Genomic DNA, 26,157 nt, shown 5'->3' with positions numbered 1-26,157 from the left:
TGCTGGTGGAGTACAACCTTCACCTGACCATGAAGCAAGATGTTTCAGAAGCTGAGGGTATTCTGAAGCCAGGTGTATACAAATGGGTAAAGTTACAGCAGGAAATACTAGTACTGTGAGCTGCTTTTCAGTTACTGTTTTGTGCTGGTTTGGCCAAATTTAGAAATATATCCTCTGAGGGAAGGCACAACCACCCCTCCCCCACCAGGTTTGGGAAAAATAAATTTTCCTCGAAGGAAAGTGAAGGAGATGAAAACTATTTATTTAACAAACACATGGGAAAAGGAAAATAATGCTAAATAATACAATCTCTCGCTGTGGAGGAAAAACCTGGGAAAGTGTTGGAGTCCTCCCTTTGGTCTCCTTGGAGCTGGGACTTGGCCCAGGGCCAGGCCCTCTGCACTCAGTGGAAAGTCCTCCCGATGTGCTCTGATGTTGAAGCAGTCCAGCAGAAAAGGGAGAAAATCCGAAATTCCAGGGAAGGAAAAAAGTTCAACTCTCAGTCTCTCCGGAGAAAAAAGAAACGGAAACTGGCCAAAAACTGACCCGGCAGCAGCAAGCTGGGTGCCTCCTCCCTCCCCTGCCGCAGCTGGGAAAAAAAGTCGCTATCTCTGTGTGACCTTGAACAAGCTGCAAACTGCTTTGAAAAAGTTTTGCTCAGTTTTTCCTTCCCCCTCTCAGGCTCAGTTTAGAGGCATAGAAAGGAGCAAGAATTAATTTCTGGGCATAGGGCAGTGATATGGGACACACATCATAAAGTCACCCCAAGACATGTTTCTAGATGGACACTGGCTTTCAGAAAACGCAGAGAAACATAAAGATCTTTTGCCTTTCTATTAAATATGTACAAAACTGCCTAACTGCTTCACAAACTATGAGGGACATGAGAGAATAGACAGACACACAGCAAAATTAAGAAGCCTTGTTTCCTTGTGGAAGTGGCTAAACAGTGTCACTGAAAATGAAGATACTCGCAGAAAAGGAACAGTGGAGTGAGGAAATACTCTCCATGGAGAAATTTAGTATAAGGAAAGACTAAAAAAACTAAATATTGCTCAGATGGAAAAAAAAATAAAAGTAGCCCTTTTTAGTAATGCGTTAGTAAGCCTGTTCACTTTGAATCAAAAGAAAGACATGAAATGAAAATACTGTGTTACAGCAACATTACTTAATGTCGTACAGTACAAATTTTATGGACTCTAAGTAGTATATCAAATCATGTTTCATCAGAAAATCTACAGCAAAATGGAGTATGCAGGTATGGTGAAACAAGACTGTGTTTGGTTTAGAGTCCAAAGCACATCAGAAATGAGTTCTAGTATCTCTAATGTCATCTCCTGAGCATTGAGGACTGTTGCTCAACTTCCATTTAAAAAGAGGGTGAAACACTTCTACCTGCAGTATCTGTGAAAACAAAGAGCTTGAACAAATTGTGGGCTGTTGTACCTAGTCCTAGGCTGGACCTATGTGAAATTAGAATTATTTAAGTAGCAGCTTGGATCTGGAAGCAGTTGAAGAGCAACCACAGTAGAAACAAGCCTTGCAGGAGCCGAGGGCACCTCCTGAAACCTTGAATATCTTCCTGTGGTACTCTGAGCACTGGTCATGCCTGCTGTTAGACCTGAGGGAGCTTCATGTAAACAAAGATCCTCGGCTGCCTTCACACTAATTGCAGTGTAAAGTTGCCATGCCTTTCATTAACTCAGCGCTGTGCAAATGCTTTCTACTCCTATGAGCTGTATATGGGTTTTCAGATGAGGTTGATAGAGTAATATATTTACTCTCATAATCCTGTGTAGCCTGACACAGCTATGCTTGGAGCCCATCTGTGGGTTCCTGGAGCCATGACATGGCATCATCATAAAGCCCAACAGAAAAGGACCTGCGGGTGCTGGTTGACAGCAGCTGAACATGAGCCAGTGTGTGCCCAGGTGGCCAAGAAGGCCAGTGGCATCCTGGCCTGGATCAGCAATAGTGTGACCAGGGCAGTGCTTGTCACCTGTACTCAGCACTGGTGAGGCCACAGTTTGAATCCTGTGTCCAGTTCCGGGCCCCTCACTGTAAGAAAGACATTGAGGTGCTGGAGCGTGTCCAGAGAAGGGCAACAGAGCTGGGAAGGGTCTACAGTGTAAGACATAGGAGTGGCTGAGGGAGCTGGGGTAGTTTAGCCTGGAGGCTAAAGAGAGGCTCCAGAGATTTTTCTATCTCTTGCGATAGTAATATTTTTATCCTTCATATCTTGGTTCCTACCTTTTCCCTTTCCAATGTCAAACATAATCATCATCACTGAACACTAAAGCAAATTATTCTTTCTGTTTAAGAGCCATACACATCTACCTTTTGTTTCTACTCTGTCCTATCTGCACAGCAACTACAACCTTTCATTACTGGCTTTCTTCTCTGTTTACGTCAATGTATTTTTAAATTGTTTTATATACATATATATGTGTGTGTGTATATATATATGTATAAGCACATATATATTTAAAAAGAGAAGCTTAACTTTTGGAAATTTTTTGAATTTTACTATACTCGTACATATTTTTGTATGAACATGTTAAAAAAAAATAGTATTTTCAACAGCTAGTCATAAGACTAAGCAAACAAGTTTTGGTCAATACACATGCCCAAACAATGAAATAACTAACCCAAATTATGAAAAACAAAAATAATGATTATTTCTATTTTATTAAAAAAGGACACTGAAAGTAACTAGAATCTGATATCATTAAAACATTATAGTAAGGAAGAGGAGTTTATTTACTCTGCTGCATCTTCTACCTTTTGATGAGGTTTTGTTTATTATTTGATTTCTGGCTAAAAATAGATGAACAGAGTCAAGGTGATTTTGTCACTCTCACCCTGCTCAGTTGACTAACAGGCTAAGGTCAAAATTTCTGATGTGTTCTCTGGCTCCAGGCTTTTACAGAATAGATATTTTTGCCTATTAGTAAACCACCCCTTAAATGTCACAAAAGGTGTCTCTTACAAACCATCAGACAACTCTGAGTGAACCAGACCTCCTGTGTAAGATACATGTATTTTGAATTCTTATTAGAGATAAAGTAGGATCCAACTATCTTGTGTGGTTCCTTGCCACTTGAGCAATTTTCATGTCATTATGCCCAGCATTAGCTTGCAGGATTAACTGGTAGTGGTGTGCAAGGCATGACATAGAAGAGAAAAAAAAAATTAAATTTATCTTGCATTTATCTCCAGAGGACAACAAAAAATTAATTCATCCCCTTATACAGGATGAAGGTTATTGAGAGCAAATTTATCTGCATCTAACTACTGTCTATTTTGTGCATGGATATTGCCTATTAGTGCACCATGTTTTAATGCACTGTTGGCCTAAAACCAGTAATTGGGGAATATATTGGCAGTTTAGTTTTCCTAACTGTGTTCCTGTGAGAAACAGTAGCGAGAGAAATAGGAAGATTAAATTATTAAGATATAATTCATTTTCCTGATTCTAATGCATGATTCTTTTATGCTACTTATCCCAACTAATGAAAGCCATCTTTAATTAGTTTTTGGGATTTGATACAAAAGCTTTCACAAAGGACATATAACAACACTGTCTGAAAGCAAAACCTTTCTAGCTATTATTTGAAAATGCAAGAGAGGAGAAAGATATGACCAAAGTGGTTGGACACATAGGAATGAATTACATAAGAACTCAACTAAGGTTTATTTTTGCACAACAAAATTTTAATAGTAAATATCAGGGGAGCTTCTCTATCTGAAAACCTCAAAATCTGGCTATAGAACTAAGAGTGTCTGAGGCAAGGTTTAGATATGTGGAGGTAATGTGAATCTGACTTTCCCTTTTTGTCTCCCTGTCTACAATAGATTAAACTAAAATCCCAGGAAGTAATATGATCCTTGTGGTTATCAAACTCTTAGACAAAATTTTCTAGTTATGTTTCACTCAGAGTAATCAAGGAGGTCATTGCTCCATTTTTTAAATTCAGTAGTCAGTCGTTTTACATATACAAGGCTATGAATAGGTGTCCGGCATATTTTATTTTGGGGAAAAAGAAAAAAAAGTATCATGCCTGAGGTTTATTGATTGACCACAAATACATATTCCAACATGAAAAATATGGGATAATTTATGCTTTAATTAATGATCTAATGTATATTCTATTATCTTTCAGCCCTGTATACAATAACTATCATAGCCTAATATATTTGCACTTAAGCACTGCAACTTGCTGTCAAATTGCATTCAAGTCTGTCCACTGAAAAAAATGAAAAATGTTAATTCAACAAATTTTCTACTCTCCCCTTACTTACCATCAACTTTAACCATCCAAAGACACAGGGATGCAACACTTGGAAAAATACTTTTCGGACTGCCATTATTGAACACATTGGGTAAGTTTATTTGAAAACATTAAAAAGTAATAATGACAATTACTATAAGGAAATTTCAGTTGTTAAATTGACTTGAGAGTTTTAAAAAAGAATATGATAGAATCCCAAATAATAGAGTGGAGCACATGAATACAAAAACTTGCAAAACACAATATGGACTGAATATATTAAGAATAAATCACTTACAGGTAAGCTAAGGTTGCTTGACCAAACTCCAAGGTTTTCTATTTCTTCAATTTTATTAATAAAAAGTATGAGTTAAATTAATTATTAATGAGAGGGCAGAAAGTTGAATGCCAAATGCTTACTACTTTAAGCCCATCTTGGAAAAATGAACTGAAGGAACAGTGGAGTTGAAAACATTAAGCAACAATAGGAATCATGGCAATGAATTAAGACAAAAGACTGGAGGGGTCAATGTCCCATGTGTAAATTTCAGAAGCAACATGAGATGATTTTAACCTTACTTAAATTAATCCTGAAGGCACAGGATAATCTGTTTTACACACATTTTCACTCTGTTGATATTATTTAATGATTAAAAAGAAGTAGAGAAAGCAGTGTTTCCATGTTCTTTTGAGTGGAACAAATTCCAGCCTTTAACCCAAATATTTGGTCCCCTGGAAAAAGAAAAGCTTGTTATGCTTCTACTTTGATTTCTGCTGAACCTCCTCTGATTAGAGACGATATGACCTTGGTGATTGTTGCTAATAAATGCCTTTATAATTATTTTTCACAAAGGACTGACAGGAGTCATGGAAGTGGATAGAGATTTTTAAGACAGAAGTCCAGTGATCATGATCCTCTGGAAGACCCCAGAGCTATACATTACTTTAAAATGTTTAGTGTAAATAATCAAACACAATCATTTACTTCGCACACTCCACATACAATGGTCAAACTTGTCCACATGGACAGCTTCCTGCAAATGGTTTCCACAACATCATTATTGGCCAATGATCCTAAATGCCTTTGCAAATGTAAGGAAGAGCATTTAACTATGCTATTCTGTAGCAATTAATCATAAACACTCCTGGGCAGGTAAAGGGATAGTTATATAATGTTCAAAAAATCATAGTAGAATTGAATCAAAGTCTGTTCTGTTTCTCACCAGTTCTGCTGGGAGGAATACAAGGAAGGACCTTTGATTTTTTGTGATTCTCATTACTCATCCATATAAATCACAGATTAGTACTTAGCAGTGCACATACATGCACTTCAAAGAAAAGCTTTCACTTTAAACTTTTCTAAGTTTTCTTTCTCAATCTACAGATGCCTTAGTAAATTTTAAACTTGATCTTCTACTATCTACTGATTTCTCCACTTTTTCCACTATGTACAGAAAACTTTGGATTTTTTTCATTTAGAAATGGAGCCTCACTTGGTAATGAATTTTTGAAAAATGTGTGCGTAGTATTCAAAAAAAAAAAACCAACAACGCAGAAACACCACTAAATGTAAAAATCTGGGACTGTTTACTTTAACTTGACTTTTATATATTCTGTAACAGCTCATAAAAAATCAAACACCTGGTCTGATGCTATTGAACAATACTGTACACATTGGACCTTAAAATCACCTGAATATTCCAGTCTCTAGGGAAAACATATTTCTCAAGAGTTCTACTAGGGGAGACAGGTCATATATAAAAAAGCACTGTATTTTACATTTCATGTGATAGAACTTTGTGGGGTTTTTTTGACTAGCTAGAACAAACTGGAGTCTTCCAGTGTTTTGGATATCTATGAGTCATTAAATAGGCAGTATATATATTACTACACAGATATTCTTCTTTTAATCCAGACAACTTTTGTTGAGAATGTTTGATTTTAAAACAATTCTTTGAACACCTACTTGAGGTCTTGGGAAGGTTCTGCTCTGATATGGGGTGTCTCCACAGAGTGCCCAAACACTGCCCCTTCTGTGCCTAAAATACATAAATAAAATACAGTACAATTACTTTGGAAAATAAAAACACATTGACATATATAACAACAAATTGACACTTTTAGGCCAAAACCTCTGATCAAATCCATTATTAATGAGTACAAATGTTTCTTCATGTTTACATTTTCATTTCTATATCAAAATCTGGACCAACATCCTGTGAAACTCTGGATTTCTGCTTACCAGTGGAAGAATTTCACATACAAATCTGAAACACTTACAGATCCAAATTTTTCAGCAATGGTTTGCCTGAATGTTTATCTCCATATTTTGGAGAACAGTTATTTTACAGAGAATGGAAATAATATCATAAATTTGTGTGACAAAAACACGGTAGAGAAATATATGCTGTATTTTACACTGTGGTTATTTTGATTACTTAAATTGACATGCCAAGCTGTTAGAAGTTTTGAAATAACAGTCAATTGCCTCAAGTTGCTAGCTCAATCTAGATATCTGACAGTTTCAGAGTTTCCTTCCATCAGATCTTTCTCATTGAATAATTTTATTCTCATGGAATGCGCTTTGGGTTGAGTGTTAGTAGTGGACGCTAAGGTATCTCCTACTAGGCATTTAAAATCCAGGCAAAGAAAATGGGTAACAATGTTCCAAAACAGAATTGCTTCTCTATTGAATTTTGATTTATATTACTAGGTCCAAGTTGAATTTGATAATTCCACAGTTTTCGTTAGATGACCAAGATTTTTCATGACAAACTCCTCTTCAATTAAAAAAATAGAATTCCGGTAAACATTCACTGAAGTTATTTGAAAAAAAAGACAGTTCTTTACATAATCAATTTAAAATGCATTTCTTGAAAGAAAATGAGGGGGGAGAAAACCACAAAAAAATAAATAATTGGGATTTTTGTTCTTTGTTAAAGTAATAGAAAACTCAAGAAATTTAAATGTAGGGAACAGCACTATAAAATCAGCATTTCTCTTAACTCTCACCTACAAGGACTGAACACATAAAAGTTATTTAAACCACTCAATTCACATTTAATAGGCAGAAATAGCCTCCCTGTGTTCTTAGGCGTTTGAAATCAGCCTTCTTTCTTTCACTCCCTGAACAATCATCCTTGTTTACTGATTTATTCAATGCCAGTATTTTTGTCATCCACTTACATAAATTTTACTTTCCTTCTCTGAAGATGGTTTACTGGTCATTGTGTAATGCAAATAGCCTAGAACTACGGAGTGAAAGTCTTACCGACAGAGAACCTCCAGCAAAGGTGAAATAACTGAATAAAAATGTGTAAAACAGATAATGCATTTATCTTCTATCAAAATAAAGTCAAGGAAACTGTCTGGGATAACTATAGCTGATTACTAAATATTCTTGAATTAATTGCCATATTTCAACAGCAGAAGGTTTCTTTTGTTCTGAGACTTGAATTCTGAGTAAACCAAAAAATATACCTACAATATCTCACAGTAGATCTGTAAGAAGTGCTCAACAGAGGCACCACTCTAATTGCTACAATATTTTAAATACAATAAAATGTTTTCAATTTTTTAAATATTTAAATATTTTGCAAACTTTTTCATAAACTGCGAATGTCAAGGAAGGTAGCTATTAAATATTTTTGCAGTTAACCAATGATATTTAGTTTCCAATCCTTACCAGAATTTGAAAGCACAATGAGGTTATAAATGTTAAATTGATAAAATTGTTTTTTAAACTGGTTATAATTTTCTAAACTCCACCTTCATTAAAAGAAAAAAAAAAACAAACCAAACCAAACCAACCAACCAACCAACCAACCAAAACAAAAAAAACCCCAAACACCTCCTCAAAACCTTCATTGTAAAATGGTCAACTAGTATGGAGTATTGAAGACAGGAAGAGAAGATTTCTGAGCATAATGAATTAAAATCCTACTTTTTCATCTCCAGAAATCTATAACCTTTACAAATATTCTGGAAAAGAACATCGAAAACAACTTTATTACAATGCTGCTTTGAAGATCTCCCAAAAAACCTCAACATCAAGCTTTGCTGAGTGTTATGGAAAACCACAGGAGGAAAAAACCCAGAATTTCTTTTTTTCCAAGTATTATTCCTAAATGTGCTGTGCAGAATCTGTTTTTTAAATTTGGCAATGACTTGTTGTTCTCTTTCCTTTAAAAGACTGGAATAGCATGTCTGTATAGCCAGGCCTTGTGTCACTCAAAATAAAGCTCATCCCCATCTATAATGAAACCCTCTGGGAGCTGAATATCCAAAATCAAAGAATGTGTTTCCAGATTCCACTCATCTCTTTCATCAGTAAAATGAAATGCTTTCTACAACTAAGGGCCCTTTATATTTTTGAAGGTGGCAATGGGCTATGAAGATGTAAATAACTGAGCAGAATGCAGAGTTGCCCCCAGTCTTGACCCTTATGAGAAGTATTTGAAAGAGCATTATCAATGCAAACATGCACAAAACTTCATTTTAGTATGAGTCAGACATTAAATCAATCAGAAGTGCCAAAGGTAATATCAGGCAAAGACTGATAATAGAAGTTAAATGACAGCTGGTTATAACCCAGCTTTAGTATTTCCTCACTTTCAGCATAATTTTTTTAAAAGACAAGGCATTTTTTCCCTAAGAAAATAGAATTTTGCAAAGAAAGACCAGGTTTTTCAATCAGACTGGAAATCCAGGCATGTAGAATTAAGGACAAACTGATATAATTAAATAAAATATAGTTAAGGTTAAACCAAACCAAATATGCTCCTTTTGCTATTTGAAGATGCAATCTTGGTAAGTTTTCTTCTTCTCATACAGCCTCAAAAGCAGAAGCATAACAGTTCTTGTGGTAAATGCTTTAACCTTAAAAAAAAAGCTTTCAACAAGTTCAATAATATCTCCAATTCCCTTTATTACGTTGTGGAATAAAAGCAGGCACTTTCAGTTATCTTGGTTTTAGTAAGAAAGGTGAAAAAGATCAGCCAACCAGAATTTACTGACATGTTTCAAGCAGTTAAACAGCTGGATCAAGAAAAAAGAAAAGTGGTTGTACAGGAAATAAAAGAAATTGATCAGCGTTACTAAAAAATACAGAAGAAAAAACTGAATTTTTTTTTTCAATTTACTATATGCAAATCTGTAGTAATTTGATGGAAAGTTTAGACCATGTAGCTTAGTACTCTTAAGAAATGTTACTACGAACATACCTTCTAATGATATAACTAAATAAATAGAAGTATAAATCCAAATTCAAAATCCATAGCATTATTTTTTTAATGAATGAAATATACTTTAGGTATTTGATAAGTTACTGTGTTAAAACACTTATTTTTTACAGAAATAAGAGGAGCTTCTAATAACTGTTTTCCCAGACTTACAGAATCATAGCCAAGACCTACTTTGACATGAGTGAAATTCTAGTGAGAGATGAATAAATACAAAAAAAAGGTATAAAAAGAAAAGGCTCGAACCTTAAGACCCTTTCAAGTACAGCTCAAAGGAAGTAGTTAGGGAACTGAATTCAAAGGAACAAGAGTTAGAATGGATAACTATAAAAAGTGATCCTTTTAGAGGAAATAAAATCACAAGTGCAAAGGATGTAAAATCAAAACTGTTAAGTGTAACTGAACAAAATTACTCACACCTTCAGCTTCCAGTGGAAGAGAATGAGTTAAGTAAAGACTTCACTAAGAAAGAAGCATCTCTGCAGCCAAATTACTGATCAAAGAATACCAGTTGTTATAGAGGTTGCTGGAGAAAACTCAGTAAACAACATGAGTCAGGTAAAAGGCTAAAAGTTCAGTTCGGTATTTATAGAGAAACCTTTTTATGCATAGCTGATTTATAAGCACCAGACCCTTAAGACACTTCTTTGACACAGAGCAAATCAAAATTACCCTTTTGGTACAAGCAAAAACAGTCACACATTCCTGCTGAAACTGAACAATCTGAATTCAGAGAGACCAGTGCAAACTACTAATTTCTGCTCAACTTACTGGTTCCTGAAGTTCAGCCTTTGGGAAACGAGAAATGTCATAAAAAAAATGGAAGTGCACTTGGTTCTGCATTATATTTGCTTCTGTATGTGTATGCTGAGGAAGTTTTTTTCATTTATTCAACCAGCAAATAATCCTTTCATACTTTATGAGCTTACATAACAAAATGGTACCGTTCAGTGGCTTTTTAAGCAACTAGGATGACAAGATTGAGCTGGGGTTTTGGTTGGTTGGTTGGGTTTTTTTTTTGATTGGTTTTTTTGGTGGGGCTTGTTGGAGTGTGGGGTATATTTTGTTTTGTTTTGTGAAAGGAATGCTGGCTGAGTTGATAAGGCAAGAACTAAAAGCTAATGAAGTATTTTGCTATGGGAAATGACCCACATATTGCCCTTATCCCACTCCTTCACTTCATTTGTGTAAGCAAATCACCTCACGATGGAATTGTGAACCAATTTGATGTGTAACAACTACATGGCATTGCAGCATCACAGACACAGCTCAGTTTTACCACCTTGGTCTTTCACTAGGTTTTTCAGAAACATCAAGAAACAGTTACTAAGATTATGCAAGTACTAGTTTGGGATACCAGTTTGTCCTCCAAGTTACAGACTTTAAAGAAGGGTTTGTAAAATATTCATTATTTTTGAAGCTTGCAATTTTACTTGTTGCACACTAATGAGTTAAGTTAAAGCACTGACAGATTTCAGAAAGAGGAATAAATAATCAATATTTTTTTACCATTGAAGAAACCTTAAAAACACAGACTACATGTTTGATGTTTGGAACTTTTACGTTTTAAAAATTTAATTGCAATAAAAAATAAAATTCTTAATTATTTTACCATGGGTACATAGATAAAATTTAAAAGGGTTTTTGTGAGCTTCGATAGCTGTTGTTCAGCACTAAGTCCTTGGAAGAGCTAATCACTGACAAACTGGAAAAAAACCCCAGAAACATTCAACTACACAAACCAACGATCATAAAAAGATTGCATAAAATACTTGTTCCTCCTTTTATAAAAGCCCGGTTATTACAGTTTATTTTGGGATGAGTAGGAATGCAGCTTCTGGCCTTCATGTTGGTTGTGCATCTCTTCAAGACTTCCAATTTTATAAGTTACTTGAAGTGTAATTTAACTAGGTACTTGTATTAAAAAGGTAGGATTCAACTGGATTTTTGCTATGGAGGTGTACATGACTAAAATGAAAGTAAGTGAGTTATTTTATGAAAACATGATTGATATGATTGCTGGCATTTCAATCTTGCAGAGTCCCTCAGCAGCAAAACTGACTAATGTTAAGTGGTGAAGGTTTCGGATATGACACTGATGCGGCCATATATATGAGGTATATTTTAGATAGAAAGCTGTAGTACAGCCTGACTAGATGCAGTCGTTTACTTATAAACTAAAGCATGTGTATTGAAATCTTCAGAGGTAAGCTGTTATTAAAAAGTAAATTCTAAAGGAAGTGATTTAGATTTATTACTCAAAGTCCTTGACTATGACTAATTTGATGCATATTTTCTGTATGGTAGCTTTACTAAAACAAGACTTCTACTAAGCCTTTTATTTAAATAAGAAGAACAAGTTCCCCAATAAATCAAAATTCAGCACTTTCAGTGTGCTAAATTTTGATCAAAGCAAATTGCATCTCCTGGAAATACTTGCAAAATTGCAACAGTCAGTATCTTCTTAAACAGCATTTTAGCTTATTAAGTAAAAACATTTGAAACATAACTTCCTACTGGTGGGCAGTTGAGATACCTCTTGTCTTGCAATGCAAATGAAACTGGATTGTGCCTATCTGTTCAGTTTCTTATCCATCTAATTGTTTGAGGGTTCACTTCTAAAATCTATGTTTGGCCACCACTTGATTTACTTTTCTGAAAAAGTAAATCTATTTGAATAAAATCTGGACTGAGAATAGCAGTAACATCATTCAATTAATAATTGGAAATGGCTATTCTAAATGCTCCCTCTGAGATGAAAAAGCCAATAAATGTAAATGAAACTGCTGAGAAGTCACATTAAATTTGAATAGTTCCTCAAAACATGAATGGAATTGAAATATATATAAAGGGTTTAGAGCAAAGAGATTTAAAAAAAAAAATAATTTCTGTAATATCTTTTACTTTTTTCCCTATTATGTATAACAGATGGAGGTACACATGACAATAAAAATGATGAAATACAATAATTTTCTGCTTGAATTGATACAGCCTCCTTGAAACTTTACAACAGCTAAATATATGGATAGACTTAAAGTTTACATTGAGATTTCACAGTAAATAATTTCTAATACTCCCTCTCAAAATTCTTCATCTTTTCATATAGATGATAATCTGGACTTGCACTTTTCTTAAAGTTGTGTAAATGATTTTGGGTTAATAATAGTTCATCCAACACAAAAAGTGTACATGTCTACATTCCAAATATAGAATTTTAATTGATTATTTTCATATTTAATAAATCAAAAAGATCATATTTTCACTTTGTTGTAGTAGATAACCCTAGCTTTTGGAACACTCAGGCTTATGCTCCAATGAATTGTTAATGACTTTCAAAGCAGAGTTGTTTCCCTGATGAAAAATGAATTAATCAATGAATAAGAAGACTATCAAACAAGTCAGTAGCTTCATAACCAGGGGACTCACCTGGAATGTAAAAGAAGGGTACATAAACTTGGATATCCCAAGTACAAAATGAGAGAATGAGAAAATTGTTTCTCACACAGTTTCGAGAACAAACAGCAATAATTTCCCATTTTGAAGCTTTCTGAAAAATATAATGTACAGCTGCCTACCCACGAAACCTAGCCAGGAATGCCTATCCAACTTCACAGAATCACAGAATCACTAAGTTTGGAAAAGACCTCCAGGATCATCAAGTCCAGCCCTTAACTGATTGCTACTTTGACAATTAACCATAGCACTAATTGTCATGTCCAGTCATTTCTCGAATGCTTCCAGCGATGGTGCCTCCATCACTTCCCTGGGCAGCCCATTCAATGCTTGACCACCCTTTCAGTGGACAAATTCTTCCTGATGTCCAATCTGAACCTCCTCTGGTATAACTTGAGAACATTTCCTCTTGTCCTGTCACTAGTCACTGGGGAGAAGAGACCGACCCGCCCCTTGCTACAACCCACTTTCTGGAAGTTGTAGAGAGTGATGAGGTCTTTCCCAAGCCTCCTTTACTCCAGGCTAAACAATCCCAGTTCTCTCAGCTGCTCCTCATAGTACTCATTCTCTAGACCCTGCACCATCTCTGTTGCCCTTCTCTGGACACTCTCAGTATCTTCTTTGAAATGAAGGGCCCAGAACTGGACACAGGACTTGAGGTGTGGCCTCACCAGTGCACCAGGGGACCATCACTGCTGTGGTCCTGCTGGCCACACTATTTTTGATACAGGCAAGGATGCATCTGCTTCAAAAACTCTAAACCAAAATAATTTATCATTATCTTTTGATAAAAGTAAAGGGCATTTGCCCTCCAGTGATGACATTCCATAAATAAATAGTTTGATTTTGAAAAGTTAAAAGCTCAGAGGAATATTTCAGGAATGTCTACATTAAGTCTAGCCATCACATTAGTTGTCTAAGTTAGGAACACAGATTACTTATATTTTATCTCTAGCCAAAATGGAGAAATTGGCATCTCTAGAGAATAGTTACCAACTCTAAAGGACTGAGACTAGAGCAACAGTGCAGACAACCCAAGAACCTTGATGCTTTTGCTTTCAACATCTGACCAGCAGTTGATGATACGAATTTTATCTAAATTGGTAAAATCTTGTTTGGAAATATCACTTTAACCATATCAGAAGTCATCTAAGTTACTTACCCTTAGCATTTTAACTGCTTCATAGGGTACCATATTTACATTTTAAAGCTGAGTTCTCTGTGCCATATGGAAATGTGCATTAATTTCTGTTCTCTATTTTGCCTTTACTGAAATGTACTGAAAAATTGTTATGAATATGTGATAATTACTGCTGCATGCATAAATTTTAGTAAATTGTTTTATTTATGCAAAGGAGGCCACAAAGCAGCAGGACAATTATCCAGATTTTTAAAATAGCTCTACTATAATATTTTTACTGTATTGGAATATGCACACCATTGATAAACTATAATAAAATATTTAGATAAGTGCATTCAGGCACCCTATAGTTCATCATATGCGAATATATAGTATGTATTTAAAAAGTCTTCAAATGCTTCCAAACACTTCTAAATAAATGCAAAAATGAAAATCTGTGACAAATCCTCACATGTATTTCCACAATGCTAAAATGGAGATATGTGTACATAATACATTTTGGTGCCTATTAGACCAAAATTTAACAAAAATACTAGTATCTCAAATTATTGAAAGTCTTTTTCATTTTTTCAGATACAAGAAATAAAATGAAGCTATTATATCAAATCCTTACAAGGTTGTTAAAAGGTTTCCTTTTGATATTACCACTAGTGATTATAACCTATTATGAGTTTCTATTCCTGCTCTTTATTATGTTCTGGTTTTCTCTCTAGAAGTAAATTACACAGATGAATACAACACATTTAAACCTGGCATTAGGTAAGTCTTTACTGCAGCTTTAAATGGAAATTCTGCAGCTGTGAGAGGGAGTGTGAATGTGCAACAATAATTTTGTCACTTAATATTCTCACCTTCAAGTCTGTATAGCCATGAAGCAAGCCTTTTAATTTAGCAACAAAATGGAAGCAGATGTATTTCAAACCAATTAACTGCAATGACTGTAAACCACCAATGGCTGTGTTAGCAAACACGTGCCTATTTGTTATCTGTACTAATCACAGGAAAGACAGCCTTTTCTGCAGGAAAGGACAAGATACTAAAGCAAAGTGGAAGCTGGCTGAAATATACATCTTTTGCCAAAGACCCATATGTTTTTTTCAGGCAAGAACCACAAGAGACGTGCCACATACCTTGCAGATGCTGTAGGAAGAGGGTTTATGGCAGTAATTTACCACTAGATCTACCACTCCATTTTCAAGATGGGACTGAGCTGGGCACAGAGTAATTTATCAGTGCCAGTCTCAATAGTTACTTCTATGTCACCAAGGAGCAGTATCCTGGACTCAGACTACGACCACAATTCAGATTACTTGGCAAATCTTGCAACAGCCCAGCTCTGCCATGAGTCTTGTGGCAAAACCTTCGTCTAGTCTTTGCTCTTTTACTGTTTGTGAGTCAGGAGAGACTCAAAAATCACAGTCATCACTGCTGCAATACAACTATCATAAATTCACCTTTCACATACCTATCATAAATTCAGACTTTTAGGATTTAAGTGCTTTCCATTGCCTTGTTACATACCAAGGCATGTCTAGCTAAAACTAGAAAAGCAGGCTTTAATGCTACATGAAAATTCAGTATGGTCAGCTGCCAGAGAAACCTGTTATTCACATCCTCTTAAAGTACATTATGTTCAGGCCTTTTCAGAACAGAAGACTGAATCCTGGGCACCAAGATAGTCATGCCTAGGGAACAGAATGTCATATGATTTGACAGTCGTAACGAAATTAATTCTTTTGCTTTATCATTTTTAAGTTAAAAACACAGAAAAAATATATTTCCTTTGTCCAACTATCAACAAAAACCATTTTTAGTTTCAGAGATAGGTTAAGAGACAAAAAAGAAAATAGTTTTTATTTTGCCTTTTTTTCAGATCAGCTCTAAGAGGTATTTCTCTATATTATCCACTTAATAAACTGTCATGATGCTTACCACTCCAGCCTTTCAGCTTACACTGAAGAGAATGTGACTGGGAAGACCTCTATGCTTTTATTCTTAAACCTTCCAAAGGAATATACTTCTTTTAGATTTAATCTTCCTTGTCTTTTAGTCTCCCTCTGGCCTCCAGACATCTTATCACTATAAGTAATATATTCTGGTTTTTTTCAGCAGGATACTCCCTCTGCTCCTTTTCTTGTTTTGCATTAAAATTCCATTTAGTATGTATACAACTTTTTCACATTCTTTTTTTGCCTAAATGAAATTGTTCTGAGTTACTGTGAGGTTAGCTGTCAAGAAGGGGGAAAAAAAAAAAAAGGGTGCTTTCATTAAAACTTCAAGTTCAGAAATTCTAATTGGTCTTCTCTTTCATTGTAAATCTAAATATAAAACAGGGAGGAAAGGCCAAGAATGACAGTGAGAAGAAAAAAGATTGCAACTATAAAAAGCCTGAAAACAGTTCTGACAGCTAAAACATGAAACAAACTTGTTGATAGATACTCTTTCTGCACAGTATGCTTTATCTATTGCATTTTCCCTGCTTCACACTGAGAGTGTAAAAACAGATTTAAAAAGTAGTCCATCATTCGGTAATGCTGCTAAGATAAAAATACCAAAAATAATACAATTGGCTTGCTTGATACAAAAATAAATGCTTTTTAAAAAGCTATCTCCTTTTGATGTTTAATGACAAAAGACTTTCAGATGCAACTACCAATCTCACCTCATGCTTTAAACCATAAATTGGGACATGAATTTTTCAAGTGAACCTAGCATTTGGCTACTTCCAGTATCTTGCTTTGCTTAACTTGGAACCATCTGGGGTCATAGCACAACATCCAAGTACTTTTAAAATTTTCCATGCTGCTGTATCTAGACCTCTGACCAACACAACCCACTTTGCAGACAGTGATGTAGATAAAGGACAGGAAAATACACTAATCCATTGTAAGTGGTGTAAGCTGTAGCACTTGCTGTCATTTCTATCACACTTTATGAATCAGATTCGTTTAGAATGATGATACTTAAGGGAAAAGTCTCTACTTGAGCTAAATGACATTTTGGCATTTGTAAAGTAATAAGGCTGCCTGGAAAAACTGGAAGGCATTTGTCTGTACATGATCGTGCATGTGTGTCTGTGTAATTGTGTGCTCAGATCTACTCTCTAGTAGTGTTTTTCTAACATGCTCACAAAATAAGGTCCAAACATTTTACAAATCCGATAGCTTCAATGACAACAAAGATATATGCTAAAGAACAGTTACCATTAAACTGAATTCTAATGCTTTCTAAGTAGGAATAATCAGATAAACATATCCCACTATAACCATTACTGATATTAATGTTAGGATCAGTGCAAGTGTTCTTCACACACTAAACCAGTAAAATTTGTGTTATTCATATTCAGTTCAGTTAACTATGAATGTAAATGATCAGGAAGCATGGACATGTAGGTCTTAGTGTGGGTACCAGCTACAGTATGATGGGTTTCTGAAAGGAGAGGTCTCTGGTTGCTTTACCTTGCTAAGCTCATTCATTCTATCCCTTCTTGTAGCAAATTGTGCTTATTTATGCAGCTTTCTCATCTTCCCCTCACTGTACCAAATTTTACTCAAAAGTGAAGTTGACAATACATCCCAAAAGCAATTAACCTCTAAAACTGAAGTATGGGAAATATACTGTCCAAAAGGAACTGTATGCAGAAGGAAATGAAGGACAAGAGAATGGTTCTTTTTTATGGTCAAACCCACATTCTTTCTCTTTTCTATTCAGTAAGATGAAGGGATTGATCTCAAACATTATTGTAGAATATCAGTGTGGTTAAATGTGGATGCTCTAGTTTGCCAAAATATGATCAAAACCAGCTACATACGTTGTGTGTTCTTTTGTTCATACAGTTCTACTGTCAGATCAAGATCTTGAGAGCTATTTATTACCTGAGTTTTACAAAGTTCCTCACTGTATGTTTTAGCTTCAATGTTACAACTCACAGGACCCAAATTCAAGCACATATTTAAATTGCTTTGTAGGATTACTGCTGGAGTGTTTAGCTATTGGCCTTGCAAATTCAAACCCTAATGAAAGGCAGTGAACCTCTGAAAAATGAAAAAGTGCTCAAATCAATGAGACAAATAAAATAATGAACCGTGGGTGAGAAAATGAATATTTTAAGTCCAGTAAGTCATTATTAATTTTAGAAAACTAGTGAATTTAAGTATCAATTTAGTTTATTAGTTTAGGGCTCATTCTTGCTTCTATACAAATAAAAGGCAAACCTTACACTGATTTCAAGCTCCACACCACTAGTTCCAGTTGATGTGGGCTGGCAGGAATGGAGAAGAAGCACTGTCTCTTTTATATTTTAATAATGTTGCTATAAAATAAATTTACTAATAAGAATATATGCTATCACCATCCTTTGAAAATAAGTATGGAAAAAAAATTCAGATGATACAAAACTGGGAGGAGCTGTTGACTCCCCTGAGGGTAGAGAGGACCTGCAGAGAGACCTTAAGTTAGAGGACTGGGCAATCACCAATCATATGAAGTTCAACAAGGGAAAGTGCCAGATTCTGCACCTGGGTTGGGGCAGTCCTGGATGTACAGACAAACTGGGGAAGGAGAGGCTGCAGAGCAGAGCTGCAGAAAGGGACCTGGGGGTCCTGGTTGATGGCAAGTTGAATATGAGTCAGCAGTGCCCTGGCAGCCAGGAGGGCAACAGTGTCTGGAGTGCATCAGGCACAGCATTGCCAGCCAGGCAAGGGAGGGGATTGTCCCACTCTGCTCTGCACTGGGGCAGCCTCACCTCGAGTGCTGGGGGCAGTTTTTGCCCCCAGCAATATAAGACAGACCAATATAAGACAGACATTAAACTATTAGAGAACATCTAATGGAGTGCCACAAGGATTGTAAAGGGCTTTGAGGGGAAGCCATATAAGCAGTGGCTGAGGTCACTTGGTCTGTTCAGCCTGGAGAAGAGGAGACTGAGGGGAGACCTCATTGCAGTTACAACTTCCTCGTGAAGGTAAGAGGAGGGGTAGACACTGATCTCTTCACTCTTGTCACCAGTGACAGGACTCATGGAAATGGCATGAAGTTGTGTCAGGGGATGTTTAGGTTGGATATCAAAAAAAGGTTTTTCACCCAGCAGGTGGTTGGACACTGGAACCAGCTCCCCAGGGAAGTGGTCACAGCACCAAGCCTGACATAGTTCAAGAAGCATCTCAGGAGCATGGTGTGATTCATGGGGCTGCCCTGTACCGGTTCAGGAGTTGGACTTAATGGTCGTGATGGATCGCTGGCAACTCAGAATATTCTGTCATTCTGTGAAAACAAATCCTGGCATTTTAATTACTTGCACTGTCAACTAAATTCCAAGGATTAACTTTATCTATTTATGAAACAAACTTATTTCTGATGTAAGTCAAAAAACTTGCATTTCAAATCCTATCAAGTCACAAAAAAATTAATCTTGATCAAATCACTGTCATAAATTATTCACTGAAATTCAAACAATTAAATAGAAGAGAAATACTATTTCTTCATGGGTGTTTCAGAACTGGAAAGTCACCCACATCTACTGCTTAACAAACTTCTTAAAAATATTTATTCCTATTCTTAGTAACATGTCTGAGCAATTTGTGTTCAAATCATTTGGACTTAACTAACCAAGTGACCACCAAATTTAGGAATTAAGTTCTAAGAAAGATGTAAGAAGAAGAAAGAAATTAATTCTTTACAGAAAGAGACTAGCTGAAATCTGAGGAAACTGAAAGGGATTTACCAAGAAGGATCCTCACTCTTATTGGGCAAACCCACTTGAAAATCTGCAGGGATTGTTTACAACAGAGGAAAAAGCAGGAATGAAGGGCCATAGAGTCTATGTTTCTAAGCCTGGAATTATGATCCGGCATAAACACAGGATCACATAGCTCCTGAGGGTCAAGGCAAATTCAATCAGACTAGGGTCAAAACCAATGTGATCATCAGTTTCAAGATCATCGTTGCTAGATTGTTTCTAGTTAGATTTCAAGTAAGAGGAAAGCTTGTTTGCATCCACACAAAATATATTATGAAGATTTACCTTGAGATTCTTGTCTTATGATCAGATCTCAGAAAAAAAGAAGGTTCCCCCCAGAGAAATGCCTGCTGGAAAAAACTGGTTTGGCTGGTAGATGGGAGAATTTTAAATTGAAGTGGTAATACATAAGGAAGTTCCACTGAGTCCAAAAGACTTGTGCTTATCTTAATGACATATTTTGCAAGAAAAAAAAAGTATTCGTGGAGTAAAGGAATAAAGCTACTAACCTACTACCGGTCAAGCTGTGACTGGTGAACTGCCATGTGGAAGGGATAAGGACTCTGAAGGACTTCCCTGGAACAAGCCAGAGCAAAAGTATTAAGTGTATGTGAAGAAGTGCAGACAGCAAAGCTGGTAAATGTCTGTCACGTTTCAGCCTGCCTCTGAAAGCACACGCTGAAAGGTGAAGAGAAATCCAAGAAAGTAGGTGCTAGTTCTATTGCTGTACAAACACTTCTTGCTGGATCCTGTTTGAAAATGCATGCCCTTCCTTCTATAGCAGAGGGATATTCTACGTCTTTCCTAATGTCCCATCATGCTGTGACTTGCTCACTATTTATGGGCAGACTTCAATGCAGACCTCTGCAAAACGGAAAGGAAAAATTTCAAGAAAAAGAAAATTGCTATAATTTTTCCTTTATTTTGTTAAAGAGAAAAAAAGGAATCTTCAATTTAGCTTGAACAAAAACACTTTTATGTTAAAGTCAAAATGAGTGTTTTGTAATTGATAGATTTAATGAGCGGTTAGTAAGAGATCAAAATGGTGCAAATGCATGTACTGATGGCTAGTTTTTTGGTCATGCTACCCACATGTTTTTTCATTCTAACCAATGTGTTATAGCTTAAAAAAACCCCTTAAAGAATAAAAATAAAACTACAATGAAGAGGACTATATCTAATATGTTAATAAGAACTAAGATTAGAAAGAAAAAAATTTATTGAATTTATATTAGATAGCTTGTGACCAGACATAAAAAGGAAATATCTCATAACTGCTAAGCCTTATTCCTTTCTGTGATCATTAAGTTCAAAACCAAATCAAGATTAACCATTTCATCTTCTACAGATGATGTAATTAACTCCGAAGTAGAAAATGAAGGAAATTCTACATTCTCTGCAGTTAAAAAATTTCCCTGTTCTTTCATGTCAAAGTTTTGTGTATTTTTTGTTGATTAGTTGGTGTGGGGTGTTTTGTGGGGCTTTTAGGGTTTTTTTTGGTTGGTTGGGGGTGGTTTTTTTATTTGTTTTGTTTGGGTATTATTTTTGGTTTTGGGCTTTTTTAACTGATAGATAGCATTCCTTGGTTTTAAGCAGGTTGTTTCTCAGGGCCTCAAGACTGATATGGTATTCTCTTTGAGATTTTTTCTTCAAGCTACACAGCACCAACCTCTCTCTTCCTCAGAAATAATTATTCTGGACAACTAATCAGTCTCATGGATGTAGGTTCTATCCAGTTGTTTACTGAGCAATGGTACACCAAACAGGACTAAACTCTTTGAAGAGGACCTTGCCAGTGTGGAATAGGTGAGAATATCTGTAGGACCTACTCCTGTTTAGACATTCCAGCTTCATATTTCACTTTCTTGTATCACATGATGCTCTTGACCTTGTGATAAAAATGTTTTCTAGCTCTTTTTCTGGGGATGCTTTTAAGTATTACTTATGATTTCTTTGAGATTTGAAAATTGACCCCTAGAAGTCAATTTGATTTTGTGTTGCTGTTGTCTTTCCCTGTAACTTTGGAGCAGGGGATGTTTTCATTTGAAATAATTTTAAGCTTTCTTTTCACCTTCACATTCTCAGTTCTTCTCCACTAATCACCAACATTTCTCACATTACTTTTTCAGCACTGTCATCCTTACAGTCTATATATCTTTTGTACAATCTTGATATTTTCTTTTTTTTTTTCTCCATAGATGTTTATCTCTGTAGTTAAAAGTCTTTCAAAGTTAAACAAGAGGCCCCCAAATATTTCAAAATGTTGTCACTAGGCCCCATGCATTAGATGATTCTTTTTCTTTATCAAAAGCCTAATCTGTTTCATTTTTGTGGTTTGGTGGTCAACATTACTACATAGGTTATTTGCCCTTTCTTCAATACCCATGAATAAATAATAATTTATTTTAAATCTCAGAGCAGTTATACAGCTTTCAGATGCATCCATTTCTGCCTGGATATTGAGGTTTTTTCTTCATTCTATTTTTGTGAGATAATTTTTGTCACACATAATTTCATGTCTTTCACAGAATATGTGTTGATTTTTACCACTCCTGGAATTTACCAGAAGTAAATTACTTATTCTGAATTTTTAAGCATTTCTATCTATACTTCTTCAACTTTGTAACACGTACATACTTCTGTACTATCTGAACCTTGAGCAAAGCTACATTGTTATACACTCTTAATTCAAATACAAAGGCTTATATATATATGGATGGTATTTTTCTGAAGCCAAAATGATGGCTTATTATGTTTGTGTCTTAGTGTGCTGAATTTAATGCTGTCAGACACTGTGAAATTTAAACTCATCATTAGCCACAATGAGAATAGGGATTTAAATTCACAATGTAGGCTGAAAGCTGCAGGCCATATTTTTGTGGGTGAAATAATTTTTTTTCTGGAGTTGCTTCTTGTGTGCGAAATTATTTCTAGCCTATAGGAGTCTGCTATGAATAAGCTTTGAAGTGTATTGCAGAGCAGACATTATTGGAATCTACGTTTTTCTCAGCTTTGCCTGCATACCTGCATATCTGCTTTATAAACAGACCTAGGGAAAACAGTAAAGTACAAGATGTTACTGAGGGCGATCTGACTATTCATTCCTCTGAGTAAGGCTTTGTATCAAACTGTGACTGCCATGGACTCAAACAGTACATTCATGTGAGGATTTCTGCTACTTTCCACCTAAATTTAGAGTCAAGATCTTCCTGTTCATTCATGTAAGTTTGTAAAGTATGATGTATGTCATGACAAATGCTTGTATAATCCCACCATGCAGTTTGTGGTAACTAAATACATTAGCTTGTGCTTAAAGTTGGGATAAAAGGTTGTTTACGGTCAGATAAAAATAAAAAAGCCAGTTTGTAGTGGTTTCTAATAGAATTCAGAGAAAATGAAGTGCAGTCCCAACATGTATTATGTGTCTCACAGTAAGAGGTACATCAGTATATTCTTAGTGAAAAGTCAGATGCCTGCAATATCTCCTGAAAATGTAACAGTATTTCCGCTATTCTGAAAGCTTTACAAATTGAAATCCAAATGATTTCATCTTCTAGCACCTAATGAGAATACTGCTCCAGGACAAAGCAAAATATATTTGGCCTGTAGTGTCATCATTATATGGTGAGTATTTGGAACCAAATACTCTTTTTTTAATGAACTGAAATCCTATAGCGTTCTGCAGACTGACCCTTATCTCCAACAACAGAATTTTTTTTCCAGGTATCAGTAAACCACAAGCACGTTCTTTAAGGCACAAAAAAGGAAAATAGGAATGTTGGCACTCTTTTATGATTCACCTTTCCCTCCTGTGAGTAGCTATATTTTAAAAATAGAGATGGGTCTGGCTGCTGCAATTTAAATGTGCATTTTCAAAACTACAATGCCTGAGGGCATGTGAGTGTCAGACTTAGCTCAGGTTTAAGAGTTAGAATGTTGCTACAAAATCTGAACCCAATTAATACCTGATTCGCGCATCAAAACCTTCTGAATGTTTAGTGTATGTTTTCCAAACAAGCTGTTTTCATTTGATTTAAGATCTAGCTTACTTAATAGTGGGGCAATTTTCCACTGAGCTTTGACCCTTCCATATATCATGTGGATTTGCCTGGTACCATGCAATTCAGGTACTTCGAAGTGGAACTATTTTAAATTGCATCTGTGGACTTTGCACAGTCCTTCAACAGGTAATGAGGAATATGACTGGGAATATAATGCAGACATTGGCAGGTTTTCCTAAAAATATTAATTCTTACATTGGCCACAAATATCTTGGTGTCAAAGATTTATCCTGAAAATCAGATTCACTCTGTAAGTTTGAACCAGGCTCTGGGTTGATACTGCTCTGTACCAGAACAGGGGAAACGGTCTCCATTAGCCTTGAGAAATTGCTGGCTGCATTCTACAAAGGAATAGCTCAGACAAGAACAGAATCAGCTTAAAAAAAAACCCAAACAAACCCTATTTAATAGAATTAAATAGATTACAGCCCAGAAGGAGAGGAAAGGATTAAAATGTGTCTTCTCTTGTAACTGATGCTATCATGAAAAAAAAAGTTGATTATTTAAGGAGAGTATTCAAAAAGTATGGATTATAGAAAGGTTGACTGCCTAGGCAGGAGATTATTTTTTTCTGCCTCTATTTCAAAAGAGTGTTATTTAGCTGCTTGGATTTTTTTTTTTCCCCTTTCTTTTCCTTTCTTCTGCCTGACTATATGCTGGCTTCTTCTATATCTCAGTCTACAGAACAGCCTAGATGGGTATTTTCCAGTGAAATGGCTGTAGAGGAATTGAACATGTTTTCCTGCTCTGACAGAGCTGTTTGCACATTTGTCTGCTTTCTGGTTTATTCCCTTTTCAGAAAAATTTATTTTACCAAGACTTATTTCACTTTACACATGCTTCTGAGACCAGTTCTTATTTTCCTTGACACATTTTTAAGTGCCAAAAATCAAAATCTTTCCTTTGCCAATAAACTGTTATTATCCTTATGTTGATATATTCCTCCAACAATCTACACAGTCGCCTGCAGGCTGGTGTAAGTACACACTGCTTGGAATATGAGCTGTCTGGATGCATTCTACCCTTAAATAGGAGATATAAATATATTTAAGCAATCTCCTGGATAAGAAATTTATTTATTTATTTATTTATTCTCACAATTTGTAGCCTATCTATAAAGCTTTCACTTCATAGACAGCTTGGAGTCAGGTATATATGTGATTGTAATCAGCTCTGTAGTTGCACCACCAGAGTAATGCCCTGACAGGTTGTTCTTTTGCCAAGTTCTTAGACTACCACAATAATATTATCTTTCAGTCAGAGCTCCCATAAAGACAAACCTGGACATTAAGTGCTTTCTTGAGATCTAAATAAACTTATCAGAAACCTTATTCATCACTGCAGTACATATTAATGTACTCATTTTCAGGAAACACAGAAATCCTATATATGTGATGCATTTTTGTTACTGACCGGTGATGGTAAAAGAATTCTGGTTCAGTGTTCAGGATACCAAGAATTTGTCATATCTGCTTAAAGGATTAAACTTTAGTACAACATCAAATATAGTAGTTTTACTGCGGTCAGATAACTTGGCTCCATAAGCCACCTTAAAGTGATTAAATGCTTCCCCTCATCTTATGCCACTTCACTCTCCAAACTCCTGTCTGGAATGACAATCCACCCACTGAATGTGGCAAATCCAAGACCTTCTTTCCCATTCATACTGAAATTCCCCTTCAGTCTCTCAAGGCACTAGATATAAGCCTACTGTAATAACCACATACATCAAATAATAAGTTATTTTTCTGCATTTCAGTACTTGTTATAAATATTTTATTTCTACTTCTCCAACCTAATTTGCAATTCACATATATTTTCTCATAATTCTGTCATATTTCCTTTTTATAGCCATAAGCCATATTTCTATTTTATCATTTTCTTTTAACTACCCTGGAAGACCTTTCTATATTTCAATTACCTGCAGACTCCCAGTTCTGCAACATAATCTTAAAATCAAAACTGAAGGATTGATGCACTCCTCTGCATATTAATTCTGATTATTATTAGAATATTATCAGAATATAAGTATGCTGGAACCTTCTGAAGCTTCCTTGACACATCAAGGCTCTGATCTTTCCTGTAGTGAAATCAATGGCTGATCAAAAGCCATGCTGAATGCACTTACTTCATTTACTTCAGTGTAATGAAAAAGATACTTGCAGCCCTTCACATACGTTTTCCTGACACTGTTTTGCTGTCAAAGTAGATTTGACCTGTGTATATTCTGCTATTAATCTGAGAAAGTTACCAA

The 26,157-nt window shown here is 35.6% G+C and overlaps 1 protein-coding gene across 3 annotated transcripts in view; it reads right to left on the bottom strand.

Annotated features, from left to right (window-relative positions):
- Window positions 1-26,157, bottom strand: part of SGCZ (sarcoglycan zeta) — a 411,452-nt gene that overhangs the window by 21,003 nt on the left and 364,292 nt on the right. For all 3 annotated transcript variants that reach the window (XM_010401616.2, XM_010401614.2, XM_039551626.1), the window contains one exon: window positions 6,238-6,310. In XM_010401616.2, the coding sequence (XP_010399918.1) occupies window positions 6,238-6,310 (73 nt within the window). The remainder of the gene's footprint in view (window positions 1-6,237; window positions 6,311-26,157) is intronic.

This window comes from Corvus cornix, chromosome 4 (assembly GCF_000738735.6).
Source record: "Corvus cornix cornix isolate S_Up_H32 chromosome 4, ASM73873v5, whole genome shotgun sequence".
Taxonomy (NCBI): domain Eukaryota; kingdom Metazoa; phylum Chordata; class Aves; order Passeriformes; family Corvidae; genus Corvus; species Corvus cornix.
The sequence above is the reverse complement of the archived record's forward strand: the minus strand, read 5'-3'. Positions and strand labels throughout refer to the sequence as shown.